We start from the raw sequence: 27,906 nt of genomic DNA, 5'->3' as shown, positions 1-27,906 counted from the left end.
TCAAACTGGGACCAACTGGGACAATCAGGGCTATCCCAAAGCCAAGAGTGACTGCACTGGGACCACCTGTGGTCAAACTGGAACCAATTGGGCCACAGTGGGACAACCAGGGCTGTGCTAGGACCAGCCATGACCACACTATGACCACCACGGTCAAACTGGGGTAGCCCCAGGGCCAGTTTGGGCAGTCAGAGCTACCCTGGGGCCAAGAGCAACCACACTGGGACCACCCATGGTTCAACTGGAACCAGTTGGGGCCACATTGGTGTGATCAGTGTTACAGTGGGGTCAACAGCAACCACACTGGGACCACCCACAGTCAAACTGGGACCACTTGGGGCCTCACTTAAGGCACTCAGGGCTACGGTGGGGTCAACAATGGCCACACTGGGACCACCCATCACCAGACTAGAGCCACCCTAGGGCCGGCTGAGCCACCCAGCGCTACTGCAGGGCCAACAGTGACCACACTGAGAGCACCCGTGGCCACACTGGGATCGACTGGGGCAACCAGGGCTACTGTGGAGCCGACACTGAGCCCTGCGGTCACACGGGGACACTCAGGGATGGTCACACAAGCCATGCGTGGGAACACACCGGGCTCTACTGGCTCCAACCGGGACCGCCCCAGCGGCGAGCGGGCAGCGGGACACGGCGGGGCCCCGCCCCTCTCCCATCTGACAAGCGCATTGGCGGTTCTTGGTGCCAATCACGGTCCGTGACCAATCGAATGGCGGCAGGGGCGGGCCCTCCGCGGAGCCAAAGTTGGCTGTGGCGGCGGAGCCGCTCGGCTGAGTCGGGATCGGCGGGGCGCGACCTGCGCACGGGCCGAGCCGAACCGAGCCGAGCCGAACCGAGCCGAGCCGAGCCGAGCCGAGCCGAGCCGAGCCGAGCCGAGCGGAGCGGAGCCGAGCGGAGCGGAGCCGAGCGGAGCCGAACCGAGCCGAGCCGAGCCGAACCGAGCCGAGCCGAGCGGAGCCGAACCGAGCCGAGCCGAGCCGAGCCGAGCCGAGCGGAGTCGAACCGAACCGGACCGAGCCGAGCGGAGACGAGCGGAGCCGAGCCGAACCGAGCCGAGCCGAACCGAGGGGAGCCGAACCGAGCCGGACCGAGCCGAGCGGAGCCGAACCGAGCCGAGCGGAGCCGGGCCGAGCCGAACCGAGCCGGGTCGGGCTGAGCCAGGCCGAACCGACCGAACCGAACCACCCTGCCGAACCGAACAGAACCGAACTTATCCCTACGGCACCGCACCGAACCCGTCCCTACCGCACCGAGCTGATCCCTCAGGCACCGAACCAAACCCATCCCTACTGCTCCGAGGCCATTCCTTCCGCGCCGAGCCCACCTCTACGGTACCGCACCGCGTCCTCCGGCACCGCACTGCACCCCGCGGTGCCGCACCGAACCCATCCCTACATCCCTGCCGTGCCACACCGCTCCACAGCCGCTGCACGGCCCCGCACCGCGCCCTCCGGCACCGCACCGCATCCCGGAGAACTGCATCCCGGGGAACCGCATCCCAGGGCACCGCATCCCAGGGAACCGCATCCCAGGGAATAGCACCACATCCCAGGGCACCGCATCCCGGGGAATAGCACCACATCCCAGGGCACCGCATCCCAGGGCACTGCATCCCAGGGCACCGCACCCCGGGGAACCGCATCCCGCGGAACCGCACCGCATCCCAGGACACAGCATCGCATCCCGGGGAACCGCACTGCATCCCGGGGAACCGCATCCCAGGGCACAGCATCGCATCCCGGGGAACCGCACCGCTCCGCACGGCCCCGCGCCCCCGGTGCCCGCAGCACCCGCCCCCGGCAGGACCATGATGTCGTGTGCCGAGCTGCTGGCCGTGTGCCTGCTCTCCGCAGATCGCGGCCCCAAGCCCCACCGCCAGCCGCTGCCCATCTTCCACGACGTGAGTACCGCGGGCGGGACCCCCCCGCACCCCTGGCCAGCCCCGGGGCCGCCGGGCCCCCCTCGGGCAGCCGCAGCACGGGTGGGTGTCGGGGTGAGGCTCCTTCCCGGAGGAACCGGCCCCAGGGATGCGCCAGAGACTCTGCTCCTCTGCCAGCCCGGAGCTGTGCATGGTCGTGATGGCTTAAATGATGATGTCGTGTCCTTCTGCTGAACGCTGGGCCTCTGGGTGGTTAGAAACAGCCCACGCCTCATCCAGAGCCGGCTGTCACGACTCCCGGAGCGGGAGCTGTGCCTGCTAGGAAGGCTGTGGAAGGTTCCCTGGAGCTGTTGACAGCCATGGGATCCCGCAGAGCGTTGCCTGTTGCAGCCCCCGGGTGCAGCCCCTGTCCCTGGCCGCTCCCGGATTGTGGAGGAGGATGCTCCGTGTGGGTTGGGGGTCGCCCGGGCATCCTGGCGGCTGTGGGTGGCACGGGGGAGTTGAAAATGCAGGTGGTGGGTGTCTTTGTGTTCGGGGGTGCTGGCACAGCTCCTCCTGTCACACCGTGTGCCCTCCAAGGCCGGGCTGCTCCTGTGAGAGCACCGCGGGGCTCCGGAGCTCCATCCCGGTCATCTCCCGGGGCCAGAGCCCGCCTCTGGAGCACCGGAGCTCGGCGCTCCTGCTCCTGCCCGTGTTCCGGGAGCTGGGCCGGGTGGATAGCGCTCAAATCTCCCTGGTGAGAGAGCCCTGGCATTGCCGTGCGCTCTGTCACCCTGTGGAGCGGGGAGATGTGCGGGCAGAGGTGCTGCCCCTGCCCTGCCGCAGGAGAAAGCCAGCGAGGGTTAAGGATGGGGGCTGGTGCTGCCCAGGTCGGTGCCAGCTGTCACCTCCCAGCTGTCATCTCCCCCTTGTCCCCATCACCTCCGTGTCCCAGTCCATCCCGGAGAGGGGGAACAGCACTTTGGGAAGGTGAATGCCACATCTGTTCCAATCCAAGAGCTCCTGGCATTCCCAGGGAGGCTCAGGGAAGCGCGGCTCCCCCGGCCGTGGTGCTGCCAGCTGTGGGGGTCAGGGTCTCTCTCCTGCCGGGGGGGATTCGGGCTGCCAGGCTCGCCAGCCAGCATCATTAACCGCACTAATTACTTGGCTGAGGGAAGATGGGCAGGAGGGGGGCGGGTGGTGACAGCTGTGTTCCAGCTCAGCTCCTCGGGGCACTCGTTGAGTCGCACATCCATCCCTCAGGGTGTCATTAAAGCAATTAAAATGGGAAATGTTAACAACGCTAGCAGCTGCTTTCCGGGTTCTGACGGCTTCTCTTCCTCTGCCCTGTGACTCCTTTGCTGCCACCTTTGCTCCAGAGCTTGGCAGGGTGAGTTTAATCTCCGCACTTTGGGTCCGGGCAGTTGGCCGCTGTCCAGCCGCCCCCTCCTGCCTTCCCGGCAGCGCTGCCCACCGCAGATCCCGGCGGCTGCTGCTTCCCCTGGGACCTGCCTGCTCATCCCCTGCCTTTGGGAGAGCTGAGGAGGAGGAGGAGGAGGAGGAGGAGGAGGAGGAGGAGGAGGAGGAGGGCTTTGCGGTACGAAGCGCAGTGCTGCCATGGGGCTGTGCAGCATCTCAAGCCTCGGGGAGATTTGTCCCTCAGGCTGGTGCCCGGTGCTTGCTCTCTCTCCCCCCGGGATTCGGGAGCTCCGGGAAGGACGGGGTCCCGGTGCCTGGTCACAGCCTGCCTCAGCTGCCGTGGGTCGATGAGCTCGCTGTCCCCAGGGCAGCTGTCCCCTCCCCAACAGCCCCTGGCTGCCTGTCCAGCAGCTTCCAGACCTGCAGGCAGGGAGAAATCCTATCACCTCCTTCCTTCCCGGGGTACGTGTGGGGCTCATCCCGCAAATAAATGTTATTTCAGTGCCTCTTCCCTCAGTCCCGGCGAGGCTGCGGCTGCTTGGACACAAGCCCAAGGGCCGAGGGAAACATGCCGGGCTCCAGGCAGTGCCCCTGTGCCTCTGAGGCTTGCCCTGAGGCAAGGCAGGGATTGCTTGTAGGGCCCTCCAGCAGCCCATGAAGAGCTAACCCCGCTCCCAGCCTGGCTTTGCATCACTTTTCCCTGGCTTTGTCCCAGGGCTGCTTTCCACACGGGGACAGCGCTCACCTGCCATGGTGCCATGTGCCTGTGCCCAGGGAGGGGACAACCCTGGAAGTGGCTCTGTGCTGGTTGTGCTGGCTGGAGGGATGCTGGGCTCAGCCAGGGACTGCAGGACATTTGGGATGAGGCTCTGCCATTCCGGGGGCTCTGGAGCAGACGTGGCCTTCCCTCGGGGGCACTCACAGCTCCCTGCTTGTGCCACGTTTATTCTGAGCTGCAGGAGCTGTCGTGTGTGCACTGGCTCGTGTAACTCTCTGAGCCTTGTGTGTGAGGGAGAGGCGGCCACTCTGGTTTCTGAGGCTCCTGCTGAACTCAGGGTGGGTTCACCCTGGATTAGAGACCTTCTGAGCCCCAGGAGATCTTCCCCAAAATTGTGTTCTCCCTCTGAGCCCACGGGTAAACCCTGCTGAGCCAGGCCAGCTTGTCAGTGGGAAATGTTTGCCCTGGCTCCAATCTGCACCCAGTGCCTGGGTGACACTTGACTGTCTCTGGGCTAGGTGGCCTCTGTGACATCTGGAGCCACAGAGGTGTCCTTACACGAGTCATGTGTCCCTCTGATAACACAGAACTCTGCAGGATGGAGCTTCTGATGGAGAGTCCATGGACATGTGGGACCCACGGGTGCTGCCCCTGCAGCCTTGAGACCCCACAAGGATCCCATTAGCCTGGAGAAAGCTTTGCTTTAAAATCCAGAGAAATCACCAGTGTTTGGGAGCTGCAGGTTCCCATCTCAGCTCCAAAGTGTATCCAGCAGCTGCTGTGCCCTGCTCAGGGAGTGCCTGCCCTGCTGCAATCCCAGGGATTTGGTTACCTAATGCTGCTCGGCCCAAGGGGCAGGAGGAGCTCACCTTGTTCAGAAGAGCATCCTCCAAGGAGCTGCCCCTGCTCCTGGTTTCAGTCCCAGGGAAGGAACCAGCACTAGAAAAGCTTCTGCCCAGTTGCATGCTAGAGGCTTAGGGGGTTTTCCTGGGCAGCTCTTTACCTCAGAGCAGTTTCTCAGGGAGATGTCAGGGCTGGATGTGGGAGCATGGCCTTGGAACATGGGGCAGAGCAGGCAGAGGGGCAGTGGTGCTCCAGGGGCTGCGTGTGGGCAAGAACAGAAACATTCTGTCTCCTTTCCCAGCCTTTTTCTTCCCTAGTCTTTCTTCAGACCTGCAGATTTCTTCATCACATATAAGGGACAGTTGCCACACAGACAATTTTCTGTCATTGAGTCCATTAGGATGTGCTGGACAAAACGTAGGAAAACATTCCCAGGCTTTGGAAGTGATGCTGTTCCTCACTGGAGTCAGCCCCAGACCTGGCAGTAATTCAGTGGTGAAACAGATCCCAGCAGGGCTGAGCAGCCCCAGCTTTGTCCTGGGTCATGGGCAGAAGCCTCGTGGTTGGGAATCTGCGTTGGGACCCTGAACTGGAGCAGCTCTCCAACCGTGCTCTGTGGCAGAAGCAGTTACAGATTAATTGATTCATTAATGATTCATTACAGTGTGTGTGCATGCCGAGGTGCTGCAGGAAGGGCTGTGCTGAGGTGTGGTTACAAAGCTCAGGGCAGGAGCTGCTGCTCAGTACAGGTGATGGTGCTGGTGATGCACAAAGTGCTTCCTTACAGAGTGCATTTAAATCCAGTGTTCTTTCGTTTAAGTGGGCTGAAAAATTAAACAGTTGCCATCACAAGGATGTAGCAAAGTCGTTTCTGCTTCGCCTCTGTGTTCTCTAAAAGGTGCTTGTTGTGAGTGCCGGGCTCGCTTGGCCAAGGGCTCTGTGCATTAGAGGCAAGAAATGGGTTTAATCATTGGCAAAGGGGAATTTCCCAGAGCAGCCTGTGCAGTCCCAACAGCTGGAGCTTCTCCACGGCTCTGTGAGCTCCTGGAGGAGATTTTCAGTGGTGCTGCCTGGCTCAGTGTTCATCTGCCCTTCTCTCCCTGCTGCCACATTGAGCCTTGTTGTGTTTTGTCTTGCAGATTTTCCGGCGAGCTGACAAGAACGGTGAGTGCTTTGCTCCTGCTGCTGCCTCCCCCTCCCTGCCTGGCTCTGGCTGGAGCTCGTTCCCTTTGGGAGGTTTGGCTGGAAGAGGGAGGGTGGAAAATGCTTTTCTGCTTCACCTGGATCCCAGAGCCTGGCCAGGGAATGGGCTCCCCAGTTCCCCATCCAAGCACCACACAGGACACAGCCCCTTCCAAGCCCTTCTCCTGCCCATGGGCTGTCAGGCTTCTGCTCAGTCCCTCACAGAACTGCTTCTGTCTCCGTGTTCAGGCCAGGGTTTTGCAGGTGCTCCTGTTTCTGGGTGCCCCTGGAGCCCCTGGCATTTGGGAGTTAGGCTCTGCTACCCGGTTTTTAATCCAGCACCCAGAAACCAAGAGGTCCAAAATCACAAGTGGCTTCCCTGAGCCTTCCAACACTCTCTTGGGCTCCTTTCCTTCATGGCAGCTTAGGAGATGCTTTTATTGCAGATCACAGTGCAGCCCAGGAGCTGAAGTCCTCCAGAGAGAAGAAGGAAAAAGCTCTTGAGTCAATGAAGAGCACTTTGTTTCCATGAAAATCTGACAGTGCTGTTTATTCTCTGACATTCTGCACTCATGTCTGAGAACACCACAATGGGAAATTCTGAAATTTAGGAAAGGGCTGAAATTCCCAGCTGCAGTTCCAGCAGCACTGCTGTGTTTTTGCTGGGCTGGTGGGGCAGGCTCTGAGGGAGATATGTGCTGGAATCACCATGCAGAACACGCCCTGCCGTCCCACACGCCCGCTGGAGCGGCTGCGGCTCGCCGGGGCCGGGATGCTGCTTTCCACAGATTGATAATTCTTCTTCCCTTTTATTTGAATGCAGATGATGGGAAACTGTCATTTGAGGAGTTCAAGAACTATTTCTCTGATGGCATCCTGAGCTCGGAGGAGCTGTGGGAGTTGTTCAGTGGCATTGACAGGCGTCACTCAGAGTGAGTACCGTGGTGGCACGGAGGAGAGGCAGGAGAAGCTAAAACTGCCTGACTGGAGATGGAGGATGTTTGGAGGCGGGTGTGATAAATAATCAGGGTGAGACAAACCCACCTCTTGCCACACGCAGGTGTTCAAGCCCAGTGAACACCAGCAGCGAGCCCTGGTGCTCAGACATTTTGAGAGCAGCCACCAGATTTACTGCAGCTCTGGAAAGGGAGCAAGCATGGGAAATTCCACTCTTTTTGCTTTGGAAAATGGAGTCCAGGAGTACCTGGAGCAGGCTGTGTGTCTGCAGGAGCCTGTGGTGGTGTGGGGACATGGCACAGACTGTGAAAAGTCACAGACTTTGCCACTGCTGACTCGGGGAACTGCTTTTCACTTACATAAGAGCTGCTTTCCACCATGAGTGGGCCTGGTGCGTGTAACGGGGAATTGAGGGCAGCTACTTGTAAAAAAAAAGAAAGCCCCGAAGAGCAGGAGAAGGAATTGTGTTTAGCTCTGCTCTCCTCATGAGTGGTGCTATCCAGAGGGGTCTGTTGGGCTCAGCTGGGATTCTCATCTCACATTTTTTGGGTATTTTTGGCCTCACTGGTTGCTGTGGGTGAGTCTGGCCTGGCACTGGGAGGAGCTGGTGCTGCTGAATTGCATGGCTGGGGTCTGTCCAAACATTGGGGAGCTGCTGGGGGACAAGGGGCTGAGCTTCTGGGTGGCAGGTTTGGCTTCCCCAGCACCCCAGCACCTCTGACACCCTTGAGCAGGGCACAGCTCCCTGCCAGGGTGAGGAAATTTGGGGCAGCCTGAGCTACACACGCTGGTCCCAGCGCTTTGCAGGCAGCCAGGGCAGTGGCACAGAGGGCCCTTGTCACACTGAGAAGCCACCAAATGCCACCAACAGCAGACACCCAGCGTCATCACCCCCTCAGGGCTGGGGCAGTGGCAGTGATGGGCTCCCAGTGCTGTGGGAGCTGGGTGTAGTTCCCACTGCAGAGAAGTGGGCAGGTGTGGGCAGCCTTGTGCTGCTTTCCTTGGAGCCTGCTGCTTGAGCTCGTGGATGTGGGCAGCAGGAGGTGTCTCCTGAAAACATCTCTGTCTCTTTGTGATCCCAGGAAGCTGGCAGTGAGTGCTCATTTTGGGGTGATCCTGGAGTCACAACACCCCTGGAAAACACAGGGTGCAGCAAAGCTGGGAGCTTTAATCCAGCTCAACACTGAACAGGGAAGGTCTCCTGCCTTCAGGTTGGGCTTGTTCCATCTGTGTGGAGCAGCTGAGGAGGCCTGAGTGGGTCTGTGCTGCCCGGGGAGCCGTGGCTGCAGCGGTGCCCCCACAGCTCGTTACCTAACGAGGGTGCTGTAGCCATGACAACGTGGCAATGGCAGCATCGAGCTGCTGACATCCATCAGCAGGGCATGAGCCTTGGCTCTTTATTCTCTTCCTGCCACCAAGGGCAGAAGGGACCCTCAGAGCTGTTTTCAAATTCCTGCCTTCAGTGGCTTTCAGGAAATGTAGGAAATGTGGCGTTTTGGGGTGTGCAGGATTTGGTGGCTCATGAGGGCTGTGCTGGTGTCCTGCTGTGCCCATGGTGGGGGCAGCAATTCTCCCCTGGCCTTCTTCCTTGCACTGGAATTAAGTTCCTTGCACTGTCAGGAACTTACTGTTTCAGAGAGCTGGCCAAAATTTGCTGCCAGCTACAAGCTCTCCAAGCAGATCTGGTGTGCTGCTTCTGTGTCCCGAAGCTTTTGTGATGATGGGGAAGTTTCACCCTTAACCCAGCAGGTGTTTTTGGTGCTGTGTTTGTCATGTCTAGGCTGGAATTTGTGTTTCCTCATCCCTGCCAGCCTGAGCTGAGGAGGGGCAGTAACAGAGACCTCCAGCACTGCTCAGAGCCATCCTGACCCTCTGCCATCCCTGGAAGCTGCAGCTGCTCCCCTGGGCCCCAGAGCTGACAGCTGGGAACATGGATATTCCAGAGGGCTCCCCCATTTCTTGTTCTCCTTCCAGAGAGCCCCCTGCTCTCCTCTCTCCACCTCCCACCCCTCTGGCTCTCAGGTGGGGCTCTGGAGCCTGTGCATCACACACCTCTGCTGGGGTCACTTCTGATTCTACATTTCCACACGGAGCTGCTCTTGTTCTGCATTTCAGAAGATGGTTCCATTTTGGCATAAACTATCCCCTCAACTTTAATTCTGTGACATTTAAAAGTTTATGTTGAAACCAAATTCAGCTCTGGATGGCAGCTGGTACACCAGAAGGTCCACAGTTTTGTTTGGCTGCTCCAGAGCTCCACACCAGTTCTGGCAGTGGCACAGTAAAGTTCATCTTCCTGGAAAAGAGCATTTTCATCCTCTGAAACATCTGGGTGAGAAGAGACAGATGTTTTTGGAGGTATGAGAGCTCCATATCTCATCCACATCCAGAACTGCAGGTGTTGAATGCCTCCACTGTGAAACCTGCCCTGGGAATTGCTGTTTGGATTTTAGCTGGCCTGCTGTCCTGCACCTGCTGGGGAAATTTAGAGAAATAAGGTCTAGAAAGTCCATCTTTCCATGAGAGTGTTTAGGAATTGGGTGCAGATTGCTCAGAGCCCTTGACCTGGAGCCACAAGGGGTGGAAGTGCTGACCTGGCAGCTCTTAAAGTCTCCAGGTGGAAATAACCTCAAGCCTGTGATTGTCTGGATTTGAGTGAATTCCCTGCTCTCTCTTTACTCAGAGACTCAGAGTCTCAGCATCTGCCAGTCCCTGATGATGGAGAGTGACTGAAACACTCTGTGTCACATGAAAAGGGTTTGGAAACCAGATCTGTGATAGCACTGGAGGTTCCCAACATGATAAATGATTAAAAAAAATAAAAATAAATCCCGTCTCCTTTTCTGCAGCTGATTGCTGTTTTCTTGCATAAATTCCAGGCACATTCTGACAAAATCCCAACAGCATAATGATGACAAGATCCTCCATCATCAGTTCAGGCTTAATTACAGTTAATCAGTGGTTTGAGCACAGTCAAAATACAGCTATGGGAAATGTGGAGAGTCTCAGGATGAGTGCTTTGGAGGCAGAGGATGGCTCTTCTCTTGGAGTGGGAATGGCAGAGAGGAGCAGAGGAAATCCTGCTGCCCCTGGCAGCCCTGCAAAGTGGGTCAGGCTTTGGTGTGCACATTCTGTCCGTGAGCTCCACCCGGTTTTCTGTGTCAGTTCGTTCTGGTAGCATGAGAATGGCCTGGGGTTTGCTGCTGGGCTCTCTCCTGCCCCTGCCTGTGCCCTGGGGCTGCTGATGGAACAGGCTGCAGCAGGGAGGGAAGGGAGCAGATCTTCCCCTGGATAACTCCCAGAGGGATGATTTTTTGCCACGAGATGTCGTTGGTTGGTTCAAATGTTCAGTGGTTTAGTGACTGATTAGTTAACATTTCTTTTTAAGCAGCAAACAGCTGAGATATAAAGAGTTATTAATAACTTTAGAAGCCACAGGGTGGGAGTTGATGGCAGCTCTTTGTCACACCTTGCTGGAGCTGAGCTGGGAACTGGCAGTGGGTTGAGCTGGTGGCTCCTTGTTCCTGCTGAAACTGGTCCCAGCCCCAGGTGCTCACTGGGACCAGGGCAAATGCCTGGGTAACGTGGGCATGAGGTGTCCACATCCCCTCTTTGGTGACTTTTCCCCTTCTCTCAGGTGGGAGCCAGTGTTTCCCTGCAGTGACAGCTCTGGGCATGGCTCTGTGCCGTGGCTGCTGCAGTGCCAGGGCTCTTGCAGCACTGCAGCAGCTCTGCAGGCTCAGACAGCTGCCAGGAATAAAGGGGAAAACTTCAGAAGGAGCAAAACCTTTTCCCAGTGTACACTGGTGCTTCAAACCTCAGTGTCTGTCTAGCAGAGCTGCCCAGAGATGGGATCAGCAGAGATGGAGTGGAGCTGGCAGAGCGAGGGGCTGTGGCTTTGCAGGTTTATCTGTACTGAGTCTCGAGGGGAACACGGCTTTTTTATTCCCTTTAAGAAGTGCCTGCAGTGCCAGGTCAGTGCACAGAGCCCTGCCTAAATCAGCTGCTGTGTGTTTAAAATAGCTGAGCTGAATGCCAGCCTCACACTGCCTGCAGGGCTGCAGGTGCAGTTACAGAGCAGAGGGGCTGCAGTCCCCCTGCCCTGCCTCTGCCACCCCTCACACCAAACATCCCCATGCTTTGAAGCACTGCCCACTCTTAAAGTGCTCTCCATGGAAGCCCAGCAGAAAGTGAGAGATGGAAATCAGCCTTTAAAGTCACAGGAAAAGCTGTAGGAAGATTTTTGTCTTAATTATTTCCCCTTAGATGGCATTTTGGACACTTCACACGCTGTCATCTAATTTTACATGGGGCTGTTTTTGTCTCTTTGGCCTGTGAGCAGTGTCAGAGGGGGGACAGGGTGATGTGGCTGTGGTTTCCCACCCCCTGGGAAGCAGCACTGCAGCATTCCTTGTGCTCGGAGCCTGGCAAACTCCAGGTACTGCCAATTCCCCCATGTGTGACAGCACTTAAACACTTAAAAAACACTTAAAAAGCTCTCTTTGGGGCTCTCTTCTACTTTCCCAATCAAGACTAAAAATGGTTGTAATCATCTGGGGGATTTTGAGGCAGCAGAATGCCTTGAGCAGAGGCTGATTTGAATAAATGACGTCCTGGGGTCTGTCCCTGCAGGCTCTGGGTGATGCTGGGCATCCAGAGCAGCTCTGCCTCCGTGGCTTTGGCTGCCTGAGCAGGTCCATGCAGACCCATCCCAAAACCTGGGGCTGTTTTTGAACGTTTCCTCCTCCCTCTCCCCCCCAGCAGCACCTTTAGCAGCCGCAGGAGGGATCTGCCTGAGCCCTGCAGGGGGGATCCTGCAGTGCTGTGCTCTCTGATAGTGAAAAGGGGTGGGGGTCTGCCTTCCACCAGAGCCAGATCCCTGATTTAGTGTCCTTCAGGGCAGGAACAGCTGCTCTGGAGGGCTGTGAAGCCCCCTGGGAGCCTGCAGACAGCCCCACATCACCTGGGCTCTGAGGGAGGGAAGAGGAGGAGCTGCTGGAGGGGACAGAGGGGAGAAGAGGGGGTCTGGTGCCACGGGGAGGATCTGGGCTGAGGTCAGGGATAAACAAGGAGGGAGCCCTGGCTGGATGCTTCCCTGCTTTGCGGAAGAGGTTGGGTTGAAGAAGCAGCTGCAGGGCTCAGCTGGCCAGCCAGGGGTGTGGGGCATCTCCATCCCAACCCCACTCTGCTGTCACAGATGCTTTCCCAGCACGCTCCAGCTCCAGGAGGTGTTGGTGGAGCAGATTTTCCTGCTCCTTCAGCCCCTGGGTGCTGCAAGGGCTGGGCAAGGCTCCTGAGCTGCTGGCTCTGAACCTGTGCAGCTCCTTATTTTTCTGATAATTACAGCTTCTGAAAATACATGAAGAATCAGTACATCCCCTGGGACTCAAACCCAGCCCCCAAACCCCCAGCACTGTTTCCCCCACACCAGCCCCACTATCTAACAAGAGCTTTTTTGTGTTTCTTGCAGCAATGTGGACACGGAGAAGTTGTGTGGTAAGTGAGGGATATTCCTGCCCTGGAGATCTTCCCCTCCCCAGGGTGTGTGTGGTGGGTTTGTGTGTGTGTCCTGTGCAGGGAGGCATCCATCCCTGGCAGGATCCCAGCACAGAGGTGCTGTTCCCCAGGGCATAGGAAAGGACTTTTCATTTCAGTCCAAGTGGGAGAATGATTCTGGAAAAGGAGGGGAATGCCCCCCTTGCAGCTCTGGGCTGTGTGTGGGGAGCAGCAGCAGGGGAGGCAGAGCTGGAGCTGCTCAGGAACCTGACCACGGTGTTGTGTCCTCTCCAGATTATTTCTCGGCGTACCTGGGGGAATACAGGAATGTGCTCTCTGCCCTGGAAACCCTCAACGCTGCGGTGCTGGCAGCCATGGACAAAACCAAGCTGGTAAGGACGGGGCCAGGGGAGGGCAGCAGGGTGTGAAATCGGAGCTGTGGTGAGCTCAGCTGCTGCTGAGTGTGAAATCTGGGGGTCAGAGGCAGCAAACCCCTCAAATCAAGGGGTGCCAGTGTGTGCTTGGGCTGTCTGCATGTGCAGGTAGTGCTGCAGGCTCACAGCCTGGAGGATGGGGAGCCAAGCCTGAGGAGGAGAAGGGTAAATCCAAAGCTTTTGTGCTCTGGAGACATCATCCTCCCCTTGCAGGGCTCTGGCAGAGGCTGTTCCAGGAGCTCCTCGCAGGGTCCTGCCCACAGACGCTTTCTGGGAGCATCACTGAGAGCCCATGTTGAGCTCTGAGCCAAAGCAAAGCGATTCCATCCAGAATGAGCCCTGCAGGGTGCTCAGGACAGACCCAGCACAGGCTGTGCTCACAGCACCAGGTGCCAGCTGCAGCAGAGGGGCAGGAGCTGCTCTGGGGACTGCTGCTCTCCCAGCCTGCTGCAGAGCTCATTCCTGCTCCAGTGCTCTCCCTCTCACCCTCCTGTGCTGATGGAAGCACTTTGGGGGCTGCTGATGAGGACAAGCTCTGAGCCCTGCTGTGCTGGGCAGCGTCAGGATAAGGACAGGGGGGAAAGGCAGTGCTGGAAGGGCCCTGCTCAGGGACCAGCAGCCCCTTTTGCACCTGAGATCTATCAAAGGGCTCAGCTGTGTGCTTGGGCTGGTGCTGAGCCAGGGAAAGACCCTTTCTTTGCCATCAGTGCTTTATTCCAAGCAAATGAGGGGCATCATCCTTGTGAATGCTCCTCTGACTCTTGGTCAGACAGGGAAGAAAAGGGGAACCAGTCCCACACTCATCAGAGTGGTGTTTGTGCCTCTGCAGTGTCAGTCCCTCTCTGAGCTTTCCCCTGGCCAGAGCCAGCCTCAGCAGTGTCTCCCTGTATGGGTGGAAATTTCATGCCAGGAGAGGGAATCTCCTGAAAATGCATTTTCTCATTGGTTCAGGTCCCTGGCCCCACTCAGAGTTATTAAATACAAGTCCAGAGGGAGAGGAGGGATCCTCTCCAGAGAGCTGTGCTTTATTTCAGTTCCTCTCTGTTCTGGTTTTTTGGATAATGAACGTGTATAGTCATTTATTTCTCCAAAGGGCAGCACAGTCACTCCCTGCTCCACAGTTTTGGTGTGAGGCATTCACTCCCTCCACAGCTTCTGGTGCCACTGCTGTTCCCTGGAAAAGAGAAGCAAGTTTTTCCTGTTGAAACAAATTTTGATGGATTCATTTCTCCGCCTGTTTGGATCTGCCCGGAGCCAGGGCAGCCCAGTGTTCCCAGCTCTCAGCCAGGGGGGCTCTGTGCTGATCAGGTGCCCTGATCCCAGCCCTGCAGTGCCCCAGGACAGATATTGATCCTCCTGGGAATCTTTTCCCTGCCCTTCCCCGCTGTGCTGGGCTCTGATCTGGGGAGAAGGCAGGAGCGGGCAGGGCTCTGCAGAGCTGTGGGACACCTGCCACTGCTGGAGGCTGCTGGAGATGATAAATGCTGCATTCCTACCTGCTGGGACCTGAATATATTCCCACACTTGTACTTCCAGAGTTGGACTCGAGCTTGAGTTATGATGGGATTAGTGGGCTGGACTTTAGCCAGAGCTCACACCTCTGTGAGCCAGGGCAGAGAGCAGATGTCCCATGTTACACCTGCCCCTCAATTCTTTTGGTTCAAACACCTCTCTGAGGTCTGGGAGCCCCCACTTTGGCACAGGGAGCACCCTCATGGAAGAACCAGATAAATTTTCATCCCAGGGAGCTGCTTGTGCACTGAGAAAACTGGAAGAGCCCTGCTGAAGGATCTGCAGGCCCTGCCTGTTGTTGCCAGGCTGCATTTACCAGGACTTTGCCTGACTCTGGAGCAGGCAGAGATGCCCAGGCTGGCAGGAAGAAGGAGAAGATCTCTGGCTTGAGCTGTGTCTCAGCACAGCAACTCTTGGTTAGAGCATGATCCATCTCCAGCAGTTCCTCAGGATCAGATCCTCAGGCTGCTTAGCCCTGCACCCTCCAGGGAGCTGGAATCTGAAAAAGAGCAGGAGAACAGCTCTGGGGGGACTGCTCAGACCATGCCAATGGAGGGAAATGAGGAAATCAAGGCTCAGAGGGAATGTGCCATGGGGGTATTTGGGAGCTGTGGTTTGAGGCAGTGCTGCCAAAAGCCTTTTTGGGATGGAATACTCCCAGCTGTGCACGTCAGGGCCAGGACACCTGGCATGGATCACTGGGCTGTGTCCCAGCTGTCTCCTGGCTGGCAGGCTCCTGATCTGCTCCCACGCTCCCTGTCAGGAGAAACCCTGGGGTGAAGTGTGGGAAGTGCAAGCTGGGTTTGTCCTGTGCAGTTTCTGCAGAAGTTGTGTGTGTGAGTGAGCAGCAGACCTGCTTGGGGTTGTTTTTGTGGATCTGCAGGTCAGCAGGAGGAAACCAAAGCATTAGGGGTTCCCATGCCTCCATCCTTCCTCACTGGGCTGCTAGGAACTTGCTGAAGGAAATATGCCTTGTCAAGAAGAGAGGGTTTTTCCTCCACATTCTGTCATTCCCACTTATTTGTAAAGTATAACTTGATGGCTGTGCTGTAGTGTGCTAATTACACCTTATTTTGTGGCTGAACTTCATGTTTGCAATATAATTGCATCAGGGTAGGAAGTGAACAGTGGAAATACCTCAGAAAACAGCCTGATGTTTCTCACAGGGGGTCTGTAGGCTAAAATCTTTCCATTCTCCAGTGTGCAAACACTGCAAACCCTCACATAAATACCTCTCCAAGCCAGGCAGCCCTGTTTATCCTTTGACAGAAATTATGTGGCCACCCATTCCATTCTGTCCTGAGCTTAACTGTCATCATAAGAAACCAATAAAACCCCTCAAAAGCAGAGTGTCCTAGTTTAGGGCAAATTAGGAAGGAAAACCCCAAACTGCGCGCTTCTTCTTCCCCCTCTCTTGCTCTCAGAGCCAGTCTTAAAGGTGCAGAACTTAATATATAACATAAACCAGACGATTGGGGATACCAGTATCATAAAGTCACCCCAGGACACAGAGTTATAGCAGCTCTTGGCAACTTGGTGATTTTCATCTGGGTAAACAGAGCTGAAATACCAGTGCCCAACCAAAATTCCTCGTCCTGTGCTTGCTGGGTTATTTCTTTTGTGACTCCCAGCCATGGGGCTGTGCCATGAGCAGAAAATGCTGTGCTTAGAGTTTATTGAACCTCTGATAACAGAGGGTTTGACTTCTGTGCAATATCTGATGAGAAGATTTTGGTATTTTGCCCCAAAATGAGGCGTGTGATGGGGGCTGCACTTGGAGTTCTTTCTCTCCCCTGGCATGCAATTTTCCAAATCGATGCTGAAGGGTGAAGCAGCATTTGGAGCTCTCCTGAGGGATGGTTATTTCCATCCTTGTCCCAGCACATTCCCCTGGGTGTGCTGTGTTTGATGAGGCAGGAGGCAGCTGGCAGTGCTGCTGTGTCCCTGTGGGACCCTCTGGAGCTGAGTCCCCTCCAGGCACAGCGTGCCCTGCACTGGCAGTGGGATTTTGGGGGCTGTCACCCCACACTGGTGCCTCTGTGGTTGGGGTGTAGGGACAGCCCTGGGTGAGCTGTGGGGCTCAGGGCAGGCTGAATTCAGCTGAGAGCAGCTCAGCTCTGCCATAAAACTGCACCCATGGGGATGTGAGGCTTAGGCCATTGAGGGTGGAAGCTGAGAGGATGGGGAGTGTTGGGGGGCAGGGTTGGTGCTTCTCCCAGAACCTGGCCCTGGCAAGGGGAGTGATGTGCTTGGGGAGAAGCCTCTGAGCAAGGGGGAGTGTCCGTGTGCCCAGGCTGTGGTAGGGCTGGAAGGACATCCCTGAGATGGGAGCACATCCCTGAGGTGAGAGCTCATCCCTGAGGTGAGAGCACATCCCTGAGATGGGGAAGCTCATCCCTGAGGTGAGAGCACATCCCTGAGGTGAGAGCACATCCCTGAGATGGGGAAGCTCATCCCTGAGGTGGGAGCACATCCCTGAGGTGGGAGCACATCCCTGAGGTGGGAGCTCATCCCTGAGGTGGGGAAGCTCATCCCTGAGATGGGAGCTCATCCCTGAGATGGGAGCTCATCCCTGAGATGGGGAAGCTCATCCCTGAGGTGGGAGCACATCCCTGAGGTGAGAGCACATCCCCGAGGTGGGAGCACATCCCCGAGGTGGGAGCAGATCCCTGAGGTGGGAGCACACCTCGTTTGGCTGCTTGCTGGGGGAAGGGCCTCGCTGGTGCCAGGGGGATGGCAGTGTTTGCTGCCATCCTCTTCCTGAGGCAGGAAAATGAGATTCATCTTCCAGATGGGATCAAAACCCCCATCCCCCTGGCCCCTGGTGCTGGGAGGGGCTCTGACCATCCTTTCCTGACTCCAGCATGAGCCCCAAGCTTGGGGGATGAGCATCCATCCTCTCCACTCTCCCCACTTCCCTTCCCACCACAGCTGTGCCCAGTCAGACACAGCTCCTGGACTGGGCTGGTGGCACAGAGCAAACAGAAAACCATGAGGAGCTCAGGACCCTCCCCACTGCTCCCTTCCTTTGACACCAGCAGTGGAAGGGTTACAGCGAAATCCTTCTGTGTGGAGCTTCTGGAATTCCAGATCCCCAGTGTGCTGGAGAGAAACACAGCAGGAATTGGAAATATTTGACCCCAGTAATGTGGAGGCATTGCTGGACATTATTTTGGACATGGTTCATGGAGCCTGGGGGTGAGGGCAGCCTGGCTCTGGGTGCTGCAGCCTTGGGGTCACACGAGGACACCATGGGGAAGGCAGGGATGGTGCTCCAGTCTCCTGGTCCTGTCGAGGAAAGGGGTGGACCTCTCCTGGTGGATGCTCCTGGGGAGCAATCAGCCCTCCTGCATCATGTGGAGGCTCCTTCCTCGACCTCCTGCTGCTGGTCCTGTCTCTCTCAGTGCTCACAGGGACATGCTGTGTCCCTTGAGGAGTTGGCACGGGGCTGGCCATGGGGACAGGAGTGTGCTGTGACAGCTGGGCTGTGCTTCCCAGCTGCTTCCTTCACAACCTCTGATCCCTTTCTAATCATCTGCCGAGCTGAGTCAGTTCAGCCAGGTGAGAAAATGCCTGTTCAGGGAGCTGAATCGGCTCCCTGAAGCACCAAACGACCTTTAGACCAAAATTACAAGGAGTGAAGCAGTTCCTTGGTTTGCAGCTCATCTTCCTCAGCCAGGGCTGACCTGTTCCAGTGCCAGGATGAGGAATCAGTAAGTGGCTGCAGTGCAGGTGCTCTGTGGACCTTCCCCTGCTCATCTCCTTCCTCCCACACGTGTGGCTCCCCCGGGGGTTCTGCAGTGCTGACAGCTGGAGAAGGTCCCTTCCTCGTCCTGACAGCTGCATTTCCAGTTGGGAAGTGCAGCCTGGAGCATTGGGATTGACTGAATGTACCCAGACCAGAGAGTCAGTGTGGCCTGGATACCCAACACGAGCCCCAGTTGTTTTCCAGCCTGACTGGACACACCATTGTTAGATGGTGGGAAGGAAATAACCTGGAGTGTCAGTGGAAAGCAGTTTGTTTCTTTTGGGGCACTTTAATTGACTCTGCACTCCTGCAGCAGCACAGGAGCCACTCGGTCAGCGCTGCTGCAGCTGGGCCCTGAGCAGGGCAGTGTTTGAGTCACTCCTGTAGAGGCACACAGTGGGACGGCTGCCACCTCCCTACTGGAATTTGGTGTGCACGTACTCGGCCCCGTGCTCCTGGTACTCGGCCTTTGTCATCCACGTGTGCTGGAAGGACGTGAGCGAGGCTGCCATGGAGCCCCCTGTCCATGCTGCCGTGCCCCTCCTGGGGTTCGCCAGGACCTCGATGTGGACACCCGCGTCTTGGAAAAGGAAGTTCAGCTCCAAGCACATCCTCTCGGGAAAGCCGAGAAACATGGAGGAGCCTCCTGAGAGCACGATGTTGCCCAGAATGTGTCTCCTGACGTGCTTAGACATGGCCTGGAGGCTCTGCCCGACCAGCTGGTGCAGGCCGGGGCAGCTGTGCTGCAGCAGCTCGGGCCGGAACAGCGGCTCCGGGCAGCAGAAGCGCTCCTTGCCCAGGGTTATCCAGTGCCCATCGGGGGTCTGGAAGCTGGCTGGGCGATGGGACTGCTGGAGGTCTCCCTCAAAGTCCAAGGACACGTAGCAGCACTGCTCCTTCAGCTGGGTCAGCACCTTCTTGCTCAGGGCCTGCAGCACCGTGGGCTCGGCGGGGCTCTCCAGCAGCAGCTGCCACAGGTGTCTGGACAGGTGGTCCCCGGCCACCCCCAGGCAGCGGGTGCCCTTCCTCAGGGTCTGGCCCTCCCAGACAGAGGTGACGTGGGACAGGGCTGCCCCGGCCTCCACGGCCAGCCCGGTGACCCTGCCGTGGGCACAGAGCGACAGGAAGCCGCTGTTGGCCACGTGCAGGCCGGGCACCCCGAGGCCCTCGAACAGCACCTCGGCCGCCCTGGCCCTGTCGGCAGCGGGGCAGGACGGGGACTCGGCCAGGAGCACCGGGTGCTCCTCTGGGAGCACTCTGAGGCAGCAGCGGAGCAGGTGGCTCCACAGGGTCTTCATGCCGTCCCAGTCCTGGACAACGCCGAATTTGAGCGGGGAGGAGCGGGGGGCTGCGGCAGGAGGGCTCTCCGGGGCAGGGCAGTGCTGCTGGGCATCCCCCGGGCTGCAGGGATGCACCTGCACCGTCCTCAGCACACACTGAGGCCGCTCCTGGCCCGCAAAGCCACCCCGGGTGAAGCGGCTGCCGCTGTCGATGACCACGGCGGGCTTCAGCAGGGACGCCGGGCACACAGGGAGAGTCTGTGGTGGGACAAGAGGGGACTCGTGAGGGCAAACCAGACTCAGGTGCCTGCTCTGCAAGGGTGGCTGGCTCAGCCCCACTGCAGGACAGCGCTGGCTGCTCTAGAAGTGTTGGGGAACATCACCCTCCTGTCTCCTCGCTCCCTGGCTCGCTGAGCATCTCCCCCTGGCTACCTTGTCACCCTTCTCAGGGGTTCTCTAACAGTGCAAGGACAGAAGTTCAGGTGGTTTGAAGAAAGGAAATGAAAACTGGACAGTTGGGTGGTTGGACCAAATCCCAGGCTGTATCTGAAGGAGAGGGGCCAGAAGGTCAAAGGAGGTGACTTTCCTCCTCTGCTCTGCTCTTGTGAGACCCCATTTGGAATATTGTGCACTGTTCTGATATCCCTAGCGTAAGAGGGATGTGGAACTGTTGGAGCAATTGCAGAGGAGGCCACAGAGCTGCTGAGGGCACTGGAGCACCTTCCCTGTGGAGACAGGCTGAGAGAGCTGGGGCTGTTCTACCTGGAGAAGAGAAGGTTGTGAGGAAACCTCCCAGCACCTTCCCAGGGTGTGAAGGGGCTCCAGGGAAGTGGGAGAGTGACTCTTCCTCAGGAGCTGCAGTGACAGGACAAGGGGGAATGGGATCAAACTGAAATTTATGCTGGGTATTAAATGCAAGAATTCAATTAATTAATAAATTAAAGAATTAATTAAAGAATTTTTACTGTGAGGGTGGGGAGGCACAGTGTGCCCAGAGCAGCTGGGGCTGCCCCTGGACCCCTGGAAGTGTCCAAGGTCAGGTTGGACAGGGCTTGGAGCAGCCTGGGACAGTGGAAGGTGTCCCTGCCATGGCAGGGGGGGATTGGAACTGGATGATCTCCAAGGTTCATCCAATCCCTTAATATCCTATGGTTCCATGAATGCTGCTGCCAGCAGAGCCCAGAACACATGGAGAGGGGCTGAGAGGATCTGTGATCCCAGCTGGCAGAGAAAGGAAGGAGTTTGGGGTGCCTCTGTGTGTGTCCAGGCCCTTCCCTGGCTCTCTGTGCCTCCCACACCTGCTCCTGTGGCATGCTGTGCTTCTTGACCCATTCTTTGGGCACTCTCCAGGCCGGGTGACCCCCGTGTTCTCCCCAGAGCTTCTCACACCCCTCTGGATGCACTTTTACACCCCCAGCATAAGCACACCTCAGAAATTCATCAGGGAATCTCCTGGAAGCAGACAGGCTTTCACTGTTTTCCTGGGCAGAGGGGGCACAGAGCCAGCCCCAGCCTAGGCCTGCCAGTGGTTTTCAGGTGGTTTTCAGGTGGTTTTTGGATCCCTGGAAGGAGCTGCCAGCACCCAAGGGGCCACCACAGGTGCCCAGCCTATTCCCCGAGCCCTGGAGTGAGCAGAGTGGGGCACAAGGGATGCTGTGCCAGCCCTGCAGCCCTCCCTGGGGCTGGGAGCTGTCCCTGAGAGTGGCCTTTACCTCATGGCTTGTGTCCATCTGTCCTTCTGCACGGCTCCTGGCGCTGGCAGTGCTGGGGCTGCAGTGCCCATGGAACCGTGGCTGCATCCCCCCTTGTGATCTCACAGGCAGTGCCCCCCGAGGGTTCTTCCCACAGCATCACTGCTGTCCTGAGGGTTACTTTTGGTGATAATTAAAATTTGATTGAAATCCACCCCGTTTGGTTTATTTAAGGGACAGCCCCTTCCAGGTGTGGTTCTGCTGCCCCTGCAGAGAGCCAGATCTGACAGATCCTCCCCCCTGTCCCCCAGAGGTACGAGACCTCCTCGAAGATGGAGCAGTTCCTGACCCGGTTCCTGCTGCGGGAAACCATGCACCAGCTGCAGTCCCTGCAGGCATCCCTCGAGTGTGCCGTGGACACCGTGGAGGAGCAGGCGGGACGGGAGAGGTACCGGGGTGGGATGTGCTGGTCCCCCTGTCCCCAGCCCTGCTCCTCACTGGGAGGGACAGCCAGGAGTGGGATGTGCCCTTTCCCAGCCCGGTGTGGAGCTGACACCTCTAGGAATGATTTCAACCCCTCCTTTTGCTTTTTTTTTTTTTTTTTTTTTTTTTTTATTCCAGAAAGGAGATCAAGAAATCTGAGACTTCTGTTGGCCTGAGGTCAGGGAGGCGATGTGGGCGCAGGGGACAGAAGAATGTCTGCCTGTCCCCAACAGACCCCTACTCTGGGATGCTGACAACAGGTACCTGCTGTTCCTCAGGTTGGTTGTGCCCTGCAGGAGCCTGGAGGGGGTGTGGGACCAGCAGAGAATCACAGAATCCATAAGGTGGGAAAAGATCTCCAAGAGTGAGTCCAATCATTCCCCCAGCACTGCCCAGGCCACCACTAACCCATGTCCCCAAGTGCCACATCTCCAGCAGCACTGGGCAGTGAGGGCTCCTCCAGAATGGAGCCTGGAGCTTCTCACCCAGATGCCAGCTGGAGCTTCTGGAGGACGTTGTATCTCTCAAAAAAATCAGAAAAAAAGAAATCAATCAAGTTTTGTGGGTTTGAGGTTTAGAAGCTTTTGTAGGTTTTGGGTTTTGAGCAAGCTTTGGCCATGACAAAACTGAGCATTTTTTGGGTGACACCTCGGTGCCCTTTGCTCTGCAGGTGTTCGTGTCGAGGACAACAGCCAGTGGATGGCTCAGATCAACAGGCTCCAGCAGCTCATCGAGAAGCTGGAGTGCAAGGTGTGTGCCCATCGGGGTGCTAGGGCTGCCCCACACCTGGGACCCCCCTGTGCCATCAGCCCCCTCTGGCATTGTCACAGAGCTGCAGCCACGCACTGGCCCCAGCCCTGCACCCGCAGAGCTGCCCCTGCCCCTCCGCTCTGCTGACCCTCTCCTGTTTACCCCATGATGCTCACGGGTCTGTCAGGCCCCACTGACCCCAGAGACACCGCCCTGTTCCCCCACAAGTACCGCAGGGAATGTCCCTGGAGCGGGACCCAGCTGTCCCCTGGGTCAGAGCCTCTCCTGCTGCAGAGCTGTCCCAGTAACTCCAGTTTCTCTCTCCCCTAACGCAGAGCCCACGCCTGGAGCCGCTGAAGGAGGAATCCCTGTGCAAAGGCCAGGATGCTGTAAGTGCCTGTCCCTGCCCTGTGCCACAGCTCTGCTGTGCCCTGCTGATGGAGCAGGGTGGCATTCAGGCTGTGGGACCATCCATGGGACAAACCCCTCCTGTCCCTGCCAGCCCCGGGCAGTGCCCACAGCCAGCCCAGAGGAAGGCAACCCCCTGCTTGTGAGAGCCCAAATCCCCCAGGAGTGCTCTGGGTGCCCCCAGGCCCAGGTGGAGGGGTCCCCAAGCCCCTTTCTGCTGAGGGAACTGCAGCAGCCCCAAAGCAAGAACCCCTCACTGGACATGGAGCATCTCCCGTTGGTCCTTGTGAAGTCAGCCTGGCCAGGGGGAAGGAGCTGCTCTGTGTCCCCACTGTCCCCAGCACAGTGGTGCCACAGGATGGCACAGCCAGGGGCAGCAGGGAGGGCAGGAGGGGACAGTCCCTGTGTGTCCCTTGGCAGCACATCCTGGTGGCCAAGAGGCAGATCTCGGTGGCCACGAGCAGCATCGAGGAGTTCCGGCAGGCGTTCCGCTCCTACACCGAGGGCACGGCCGGGCACAGCAGCTGCCTGCAGTAAGTGGGGTACTTTGGGGGGGCTCTGGGGCTGGCTCCCCCAGAAATGGGGCTGTTAACACCCTCGGGGGACACAAGGGTTTGTGTGGAGTGTTTTGTGTGCTGGCCAGGGCTCGGGTGTGGCAGGCAGGATGAGTGTCAGCAGTGTCTGCTGCAGGTGTTCCCAGGGAGAAGCAGTGCCTGGTGAGGAGTGGGAAGAGTTTATGCCAGCCAGAGTGGCCATGCTGTGTTCCTGTGAGCTCTTCCAGCGCTGGAGGACTCAAGAGCAATGGCAAGGTCAAGGGCAGAGCTCCTGCAGAGCACTGATTTATGGAGAGCATGTGGGCAGCTGCCACGAGCACCTGAAGTTGCCCCTGGGTGAGGCCAAGGCTGCCCCAGAGCCTTGCTCTGCCTGCAGGGATGTGGCAGTGCCAGCCTGGCCCTGATGGCACAGCTGCTCCCTTCCCCTCTCCCACGGGACACTCCAGGCCCCTTCCAGCAGGGAACGTTCGTGCTGTTCCCGTTTCAAGAGTCCTTTTTCAGCTCTTCACTTTCAACAGCACAAATTCACATTTTCAGTCCAAACAAAAGGAAGATGCTCGCTGTGACACGTGTGGTGGAGAGAATGGGAGGCTTTTCCTTTGGAATTGATTGGTTTTTTTGTCATCAGGGCTATTTGTGGAGACAGCGGGGTGTTGTTGCGTGGGCTGCCTCTCCATGTGAGCGGAAAGCTGGAGCCGAGCCTGGGGAGGCTCCGTGGGCCTGGGTCACTCCAGGGAATCTCAGAGCCCCTCTGGGAGCCTCAGAGCTGTGCTGTGCCCAGGGGCTCGGCCCCCTCCAGCAGCCCTTGCCAGCAGCTGCAGGAAAGGCTGATCCTCAGCTGGAATTGCTGCTGCTGCAGCCCGGCACAGCTGCTTCCCCTGGCCCTGCAGCCTGAGCGCTGCACTGCTGGCTCCTGCTGCCTGGGGAACAGCCCCAGCCTTTCCTGGGCGGGAGGGAATGAGGGAAGCATCATTTTGGGGGCAGAGAGCTGTGGGTTTGTGCTGTGAGCTCAGCTCCTGTGCCTCAGTTTCTCTCCTGTGTGAAGGGTGGCAGGTGACACACACCTACTCCAAGGGGCTGGCAGGATGAGCTGTGTCAGTGCCAGGGAGAAATAATAAAACACAGAACGTGCTGCAGCAGCAGCAAAGACCAGTGTAAGAGCTGTAAAGCTCCTCTGCCACCTGGACACAGGAGCTGTGAAGCAGGATTTGGGTTTGGGACCCTCTGGAGCTGTTCACAAGCTTTGGGAGCCTCGTGGTGAGGCTGATGTGCACAGCTGTGCCCTGCTGTCCCAGGCTCGTGCCAGGGCCGTGCCAGGGCCGTGCCAGGGCCATGCCAGCCTGCCCAGCCCCGGCTCAGGGTCACTCTGTCCCCACAGTGTCTCTGCCTGCAAGCTGACGGACGAGGCCTGCTTCATCCTGTACGAGTTCTGGCAGGACGTGACCTCGTGGAGAAGGTGGGACAGTGTCCATGGGTGGGGCTGGGGGCTCAGAGGGGTTGCCCACTGCTCCCTTTCCGTGCCCAGCCTGTCCCACTGCTCTCCCCTGTGTGCCCTGGGGCACCTGCAGCTCACAGGGGTGAACACCCCGGTGAAGGATTTGGGGAGCGGGGCAGGAGAGGGGCTGGGGGGTGCAGAAGCTGCCCTGTCCCTGTGTGTGGGCAGAGGGTCCCAACACCACATCCCCCTGAGCCTGCACCCTGTTTTACAGCCACTTGCAGTCCAGCTGCAGCAAGACTTTCCAGCAGTCCATCCTCAGCTTGCTGGAGTCCCCAGAGCTGCTGACCACCATGCTCTTCCCAGGTGAGGGGTGCCTCAGTCCTGCTCTGGGTGTGCTGCAGAGCCCAGGAGCAGGGCAGGAACAGGCACTGTGGCTCCCTTCAGAGCAGAAGATTGGTTTGGGGTGACCTAAATGAGGTTTTTCAAGCCAGGGTGAGGCCAGTTGAGCCCAGCAGGTTTGGCTGTGTGAGCTGGAGCGTGTCCCCTGCCCAAGGCTGCTCTCCAGTGGGGACAGCAGGGACACTGCTCGGTAGCAGATAAGCTGAGTCCTGTCCCAAAAACACCTGGTGCCTCATTTGGGTTTTCACCTGAGCCCTGAGCCTGCTCTGCAAAGTGCTGATGCTCCCAGGTCAGTCCCAGGGGTTACAGCCCAGTGCTGGGGCAGGGGGAGGCCAGCACAGGGAATGGGCACATTCCCATGGTACCAACAGAAACAGGACCAGGTGTGGGAACTCTGAACCCAGTTAAGGCCCAGTTTGCTTTCAGGGATCACTTCAGGGTCTTGTAAAATAGTAGACCATAAAACATGGATTAATTTGGACTGAACCCTGACCTGCCAGTGCTGCCCCTGACCTGCCAGTCCCACGGAGCACATTCCCAGTGCTCTCCTGCAGGAGTTCCAGGGGATCACCCCTCTCCAGGCCATGCCATGGCCACGCTCCCTGCCCGGGGTGGGTGCTTTAGAGCCAGGGACCTGCAGGGTCAGTTCCCCCATCTCTGCCACCCTAAATCCCCATTCCCAGTTCCACACTGCCCTCACCTCCCTGCTTTCCCTCTCTCCCCAGCTTCCTGGTGGATCATGAACAACAACTGACCCGGGGCAGCCGTCTCCAGGACACCATCAGCATGCGGGAGGACATGGAGCCCCGGGCACAGCCGTCACCTTTGTCACCTCCCTGTCCCTCCATTCCCTCCTGTGGCCAGCGGGGGCTGCCTGCCCTCGGCCCTGCCGGTGTTTCACTCCTTTGCTCTTTTCATGTCAATTTATTTATTTATCCTGCTCCTAAGACAGTGTCCGAGCCGAGTGTGGGGGTGGCAGCCTGGCCCTCGGGGGTGCACTGGGCTGGTGCTGCAAGCCAGGAGCCCTCAGTCCCTCTTGCACTCAGCTCCTCTTCCTCCTGGCTCTGAGGCTGCCCAGGGGCTGGGATGGGCAGGGGACACGGCCCTGGCCAGCTGTGACATCCTGCCCGGGCAGCCAGGTGGCCTGATACAGATTGTGAAGAGCGTTTTGTAGGGAAAAAAATATTTCATGAAGGGATTCTGGCAAGCTGCAGCTGATCCTGGCCTGCCATGCTGGCAGCACGTGCTGTGGCTTTGGGACTGGCTTTGTGCCCCAGCAGCTGTGCCCGTGGCTGAAGCTGTCCCCAGCACATCCCACTGCCAGGGGAGGCCAGAGTGGCTCCAGTCCCTGCTGCTTCCTCAGCTCCATAAACCAGCACTGGCAGCTGGCAGTGCCACCAGAAGCTGGAGCTGAGCTCATGGGGAGGGGTCAGGGGGTACTAAATGAGGGGGGAAGGGTGGAGCAGATCCCACCTGCTCCAGGGGTGGCACTGGGGGTTTTTTTGGTGGATCCTGTGCTGAGGCAGGGAAAATTGCATTGCCACAGCCAGTGTGGAGGGAGTGGGAGGGCCCAGGAGGGGCACCAGCCACCCTCCTGGCATGGGAAACATCATCCCTGTGCCCCTGCCTGCCCCCAGCACCAGTGTGGCCCCAAGGGTGCCTGCACCCCCATCCTCACTCACCCGGGACCTGGTACCACCCCCAACCTCTTCTTCCTCTCCCTGTGGGTGCTGCTCCACCAGAAACCTTCCTTTGAGTGTTTCTCCCCCAGCCCCTGGATGCAGCCAGTAAAATCTGTGCCTGAAGGGGCAGCGGGTGCAGCTCCATCCTGGGACCCCTCATATCCACTGTGCTGGGTGGGTCTGACCCGGTGTCACCCCTGGGAGGGTCACTGGGTTTTAGGGTGCTTGTTTTGCTGGCTTTGGGGTGCCAGGGAGTGACCTGGCTGATGCCAGGAGCAGCCTGCAGAGATGGGATCAGGGAAGCTCCTGCTTGGAGGAGCAGCAGCTGCTGGGCACAGACCCCAGCCCAGGGCAGGCTCAGCACCCAAACCACAAATGGCCCTGCCAGGGATGGGGTGTCCCTGTTCCCGTGGGGACCCATCCTCCAAACACCCAGTTGTTTACCTGATAAACAATACCTGCTGCCTTCCCTGGCCAAAGCCAGGATTTCTGTGATCAGGGCCACATTCCTGCCCCTGGGAGCGACAAACAAGGGATCCAGGGAAGTGCTGGAGCTGCAGCAGCAGCACGGGCCAGAGCAAGGGATGAGCTGTGCCAGGGCACAGCCAGGGTGGGTTGGAGAGGGGCAGACACAGAGGCAGAGCTGCAGCAGGCGCTGCTTTGGGATTCCTGAGCTGCCTCCCCAGCCCTGTGTAGGGTTTACCCCTCAGCTTTGTGTTTCTCCATCACTGGATTAATGTTTGCAGCAGCCTGGAGACCAAAATCCTGAGATTTAGCCAGGGTGTGGGCAGGGGGAATCCCTGGGGGGCACAGAGCTGGCAGTGACAGCATCTGCAGGCTGCTCTGTTCTCACATAAAAAAAAAAAAAGATTATTTAAGAAAAGCTCAGAAAACAACACACTGACCTATAAACGCAAAGAAATCACTGATAGGGCTGAACTCCAGCTCTGCCTGCACTTGCTCCCAGGCTTTGCCCACAGCATCACCACTACAGGGAAGGCAAATTTTGTCCCTAAAAGTCCCCTGGCTGAGG

The 27,906-nt window shown here is 58.1% G+C and overlaps 1 protein-coding gene across 1 annotated transcript; it reads left to right on the top strand.

Annotated features, from left to right (window-relative positions):
* Nucleotides 1-1,658: 1,658 nt before the first annotated feature.
* On the top strand, nucleotides 1,659-27,881 carry NECAB3 (N-terminal EF-hand calcium binding protein 3). The gene is made up of 13 exons (XM_058850657.1): nucleotides 1,659-1,921; nucleotides 5,999-6,023; nucleotides 6,865-6,973; nucleotides 12,469-12,494; nucleotides 12,789-12,886; nucleotides 21,471-21,607; nucleotides 21,781-21,902; nucleotides 22,313-22,392; nucleotides 22,728-22,781; nucleotides 23,221-23,333; nucleotides 24,733-24,810; nucleotides 25,064-25,155; nucleotides 25,917-27,881. Exons 1-13 carry the CDS (start codon nucleotides 1,829-1,831, stop codon nucleotides 25,943-25,945), a joined length of 1,056 nt encoding a protein of 351 aa, XP_058706640.1. The 5' UTR covers nucleotides 1,659-1,828; the 3' UTR covers nucleotides 25,946-27,881.
* Nucleotides 27,882-27,906: the final 25 nt, after the last annotated feature.

This window comes from Poecile atricapillus, chromosome 15, assembly GCF_030490865.1.
Source record: "Poecile atricapillus isolate bPoeAtr1 chromosome 15, bPoeAtr1.hap1, whole genome shotgun sequence".
Taxonomy (NCBI): domain Eukaryota; kingdom Metazoa; phylum Chordata; class Aves; order Passeriformes; family Paridae; genus Poecile; species Poecile atricapillus.
Note: the sequence above shows the minus strand (reverse complement) of the source record. Positions and strands in the feature narration are given on the sequence as shown.

Bases quoted from the DNA above. Each gene is read 5' to 3' on its own strand.
- NECAB3 (XM_058850657.1), top strand. From the start codon at position 1,829: ATGATGTCGTGTGCCGAGCTGCTGGCCGTGTGCCTGCTCTCCGCAGAT. The intron at 21,608-21,780 runs GTACCGGGGTGG...TTTTTATTCCAG, and splicing joins GAGCAGGCGGGACGGGAGAG to AAAGGAGATCAAGAAATCTG. The intron at 22,393-22,727 runs GTGTGTGCCCAT...CCCCTAACGCAG, and splicing joins TCGAGAAGCTGGAGTGCAAG to AGCCCACGCCTGGAGCCGCT.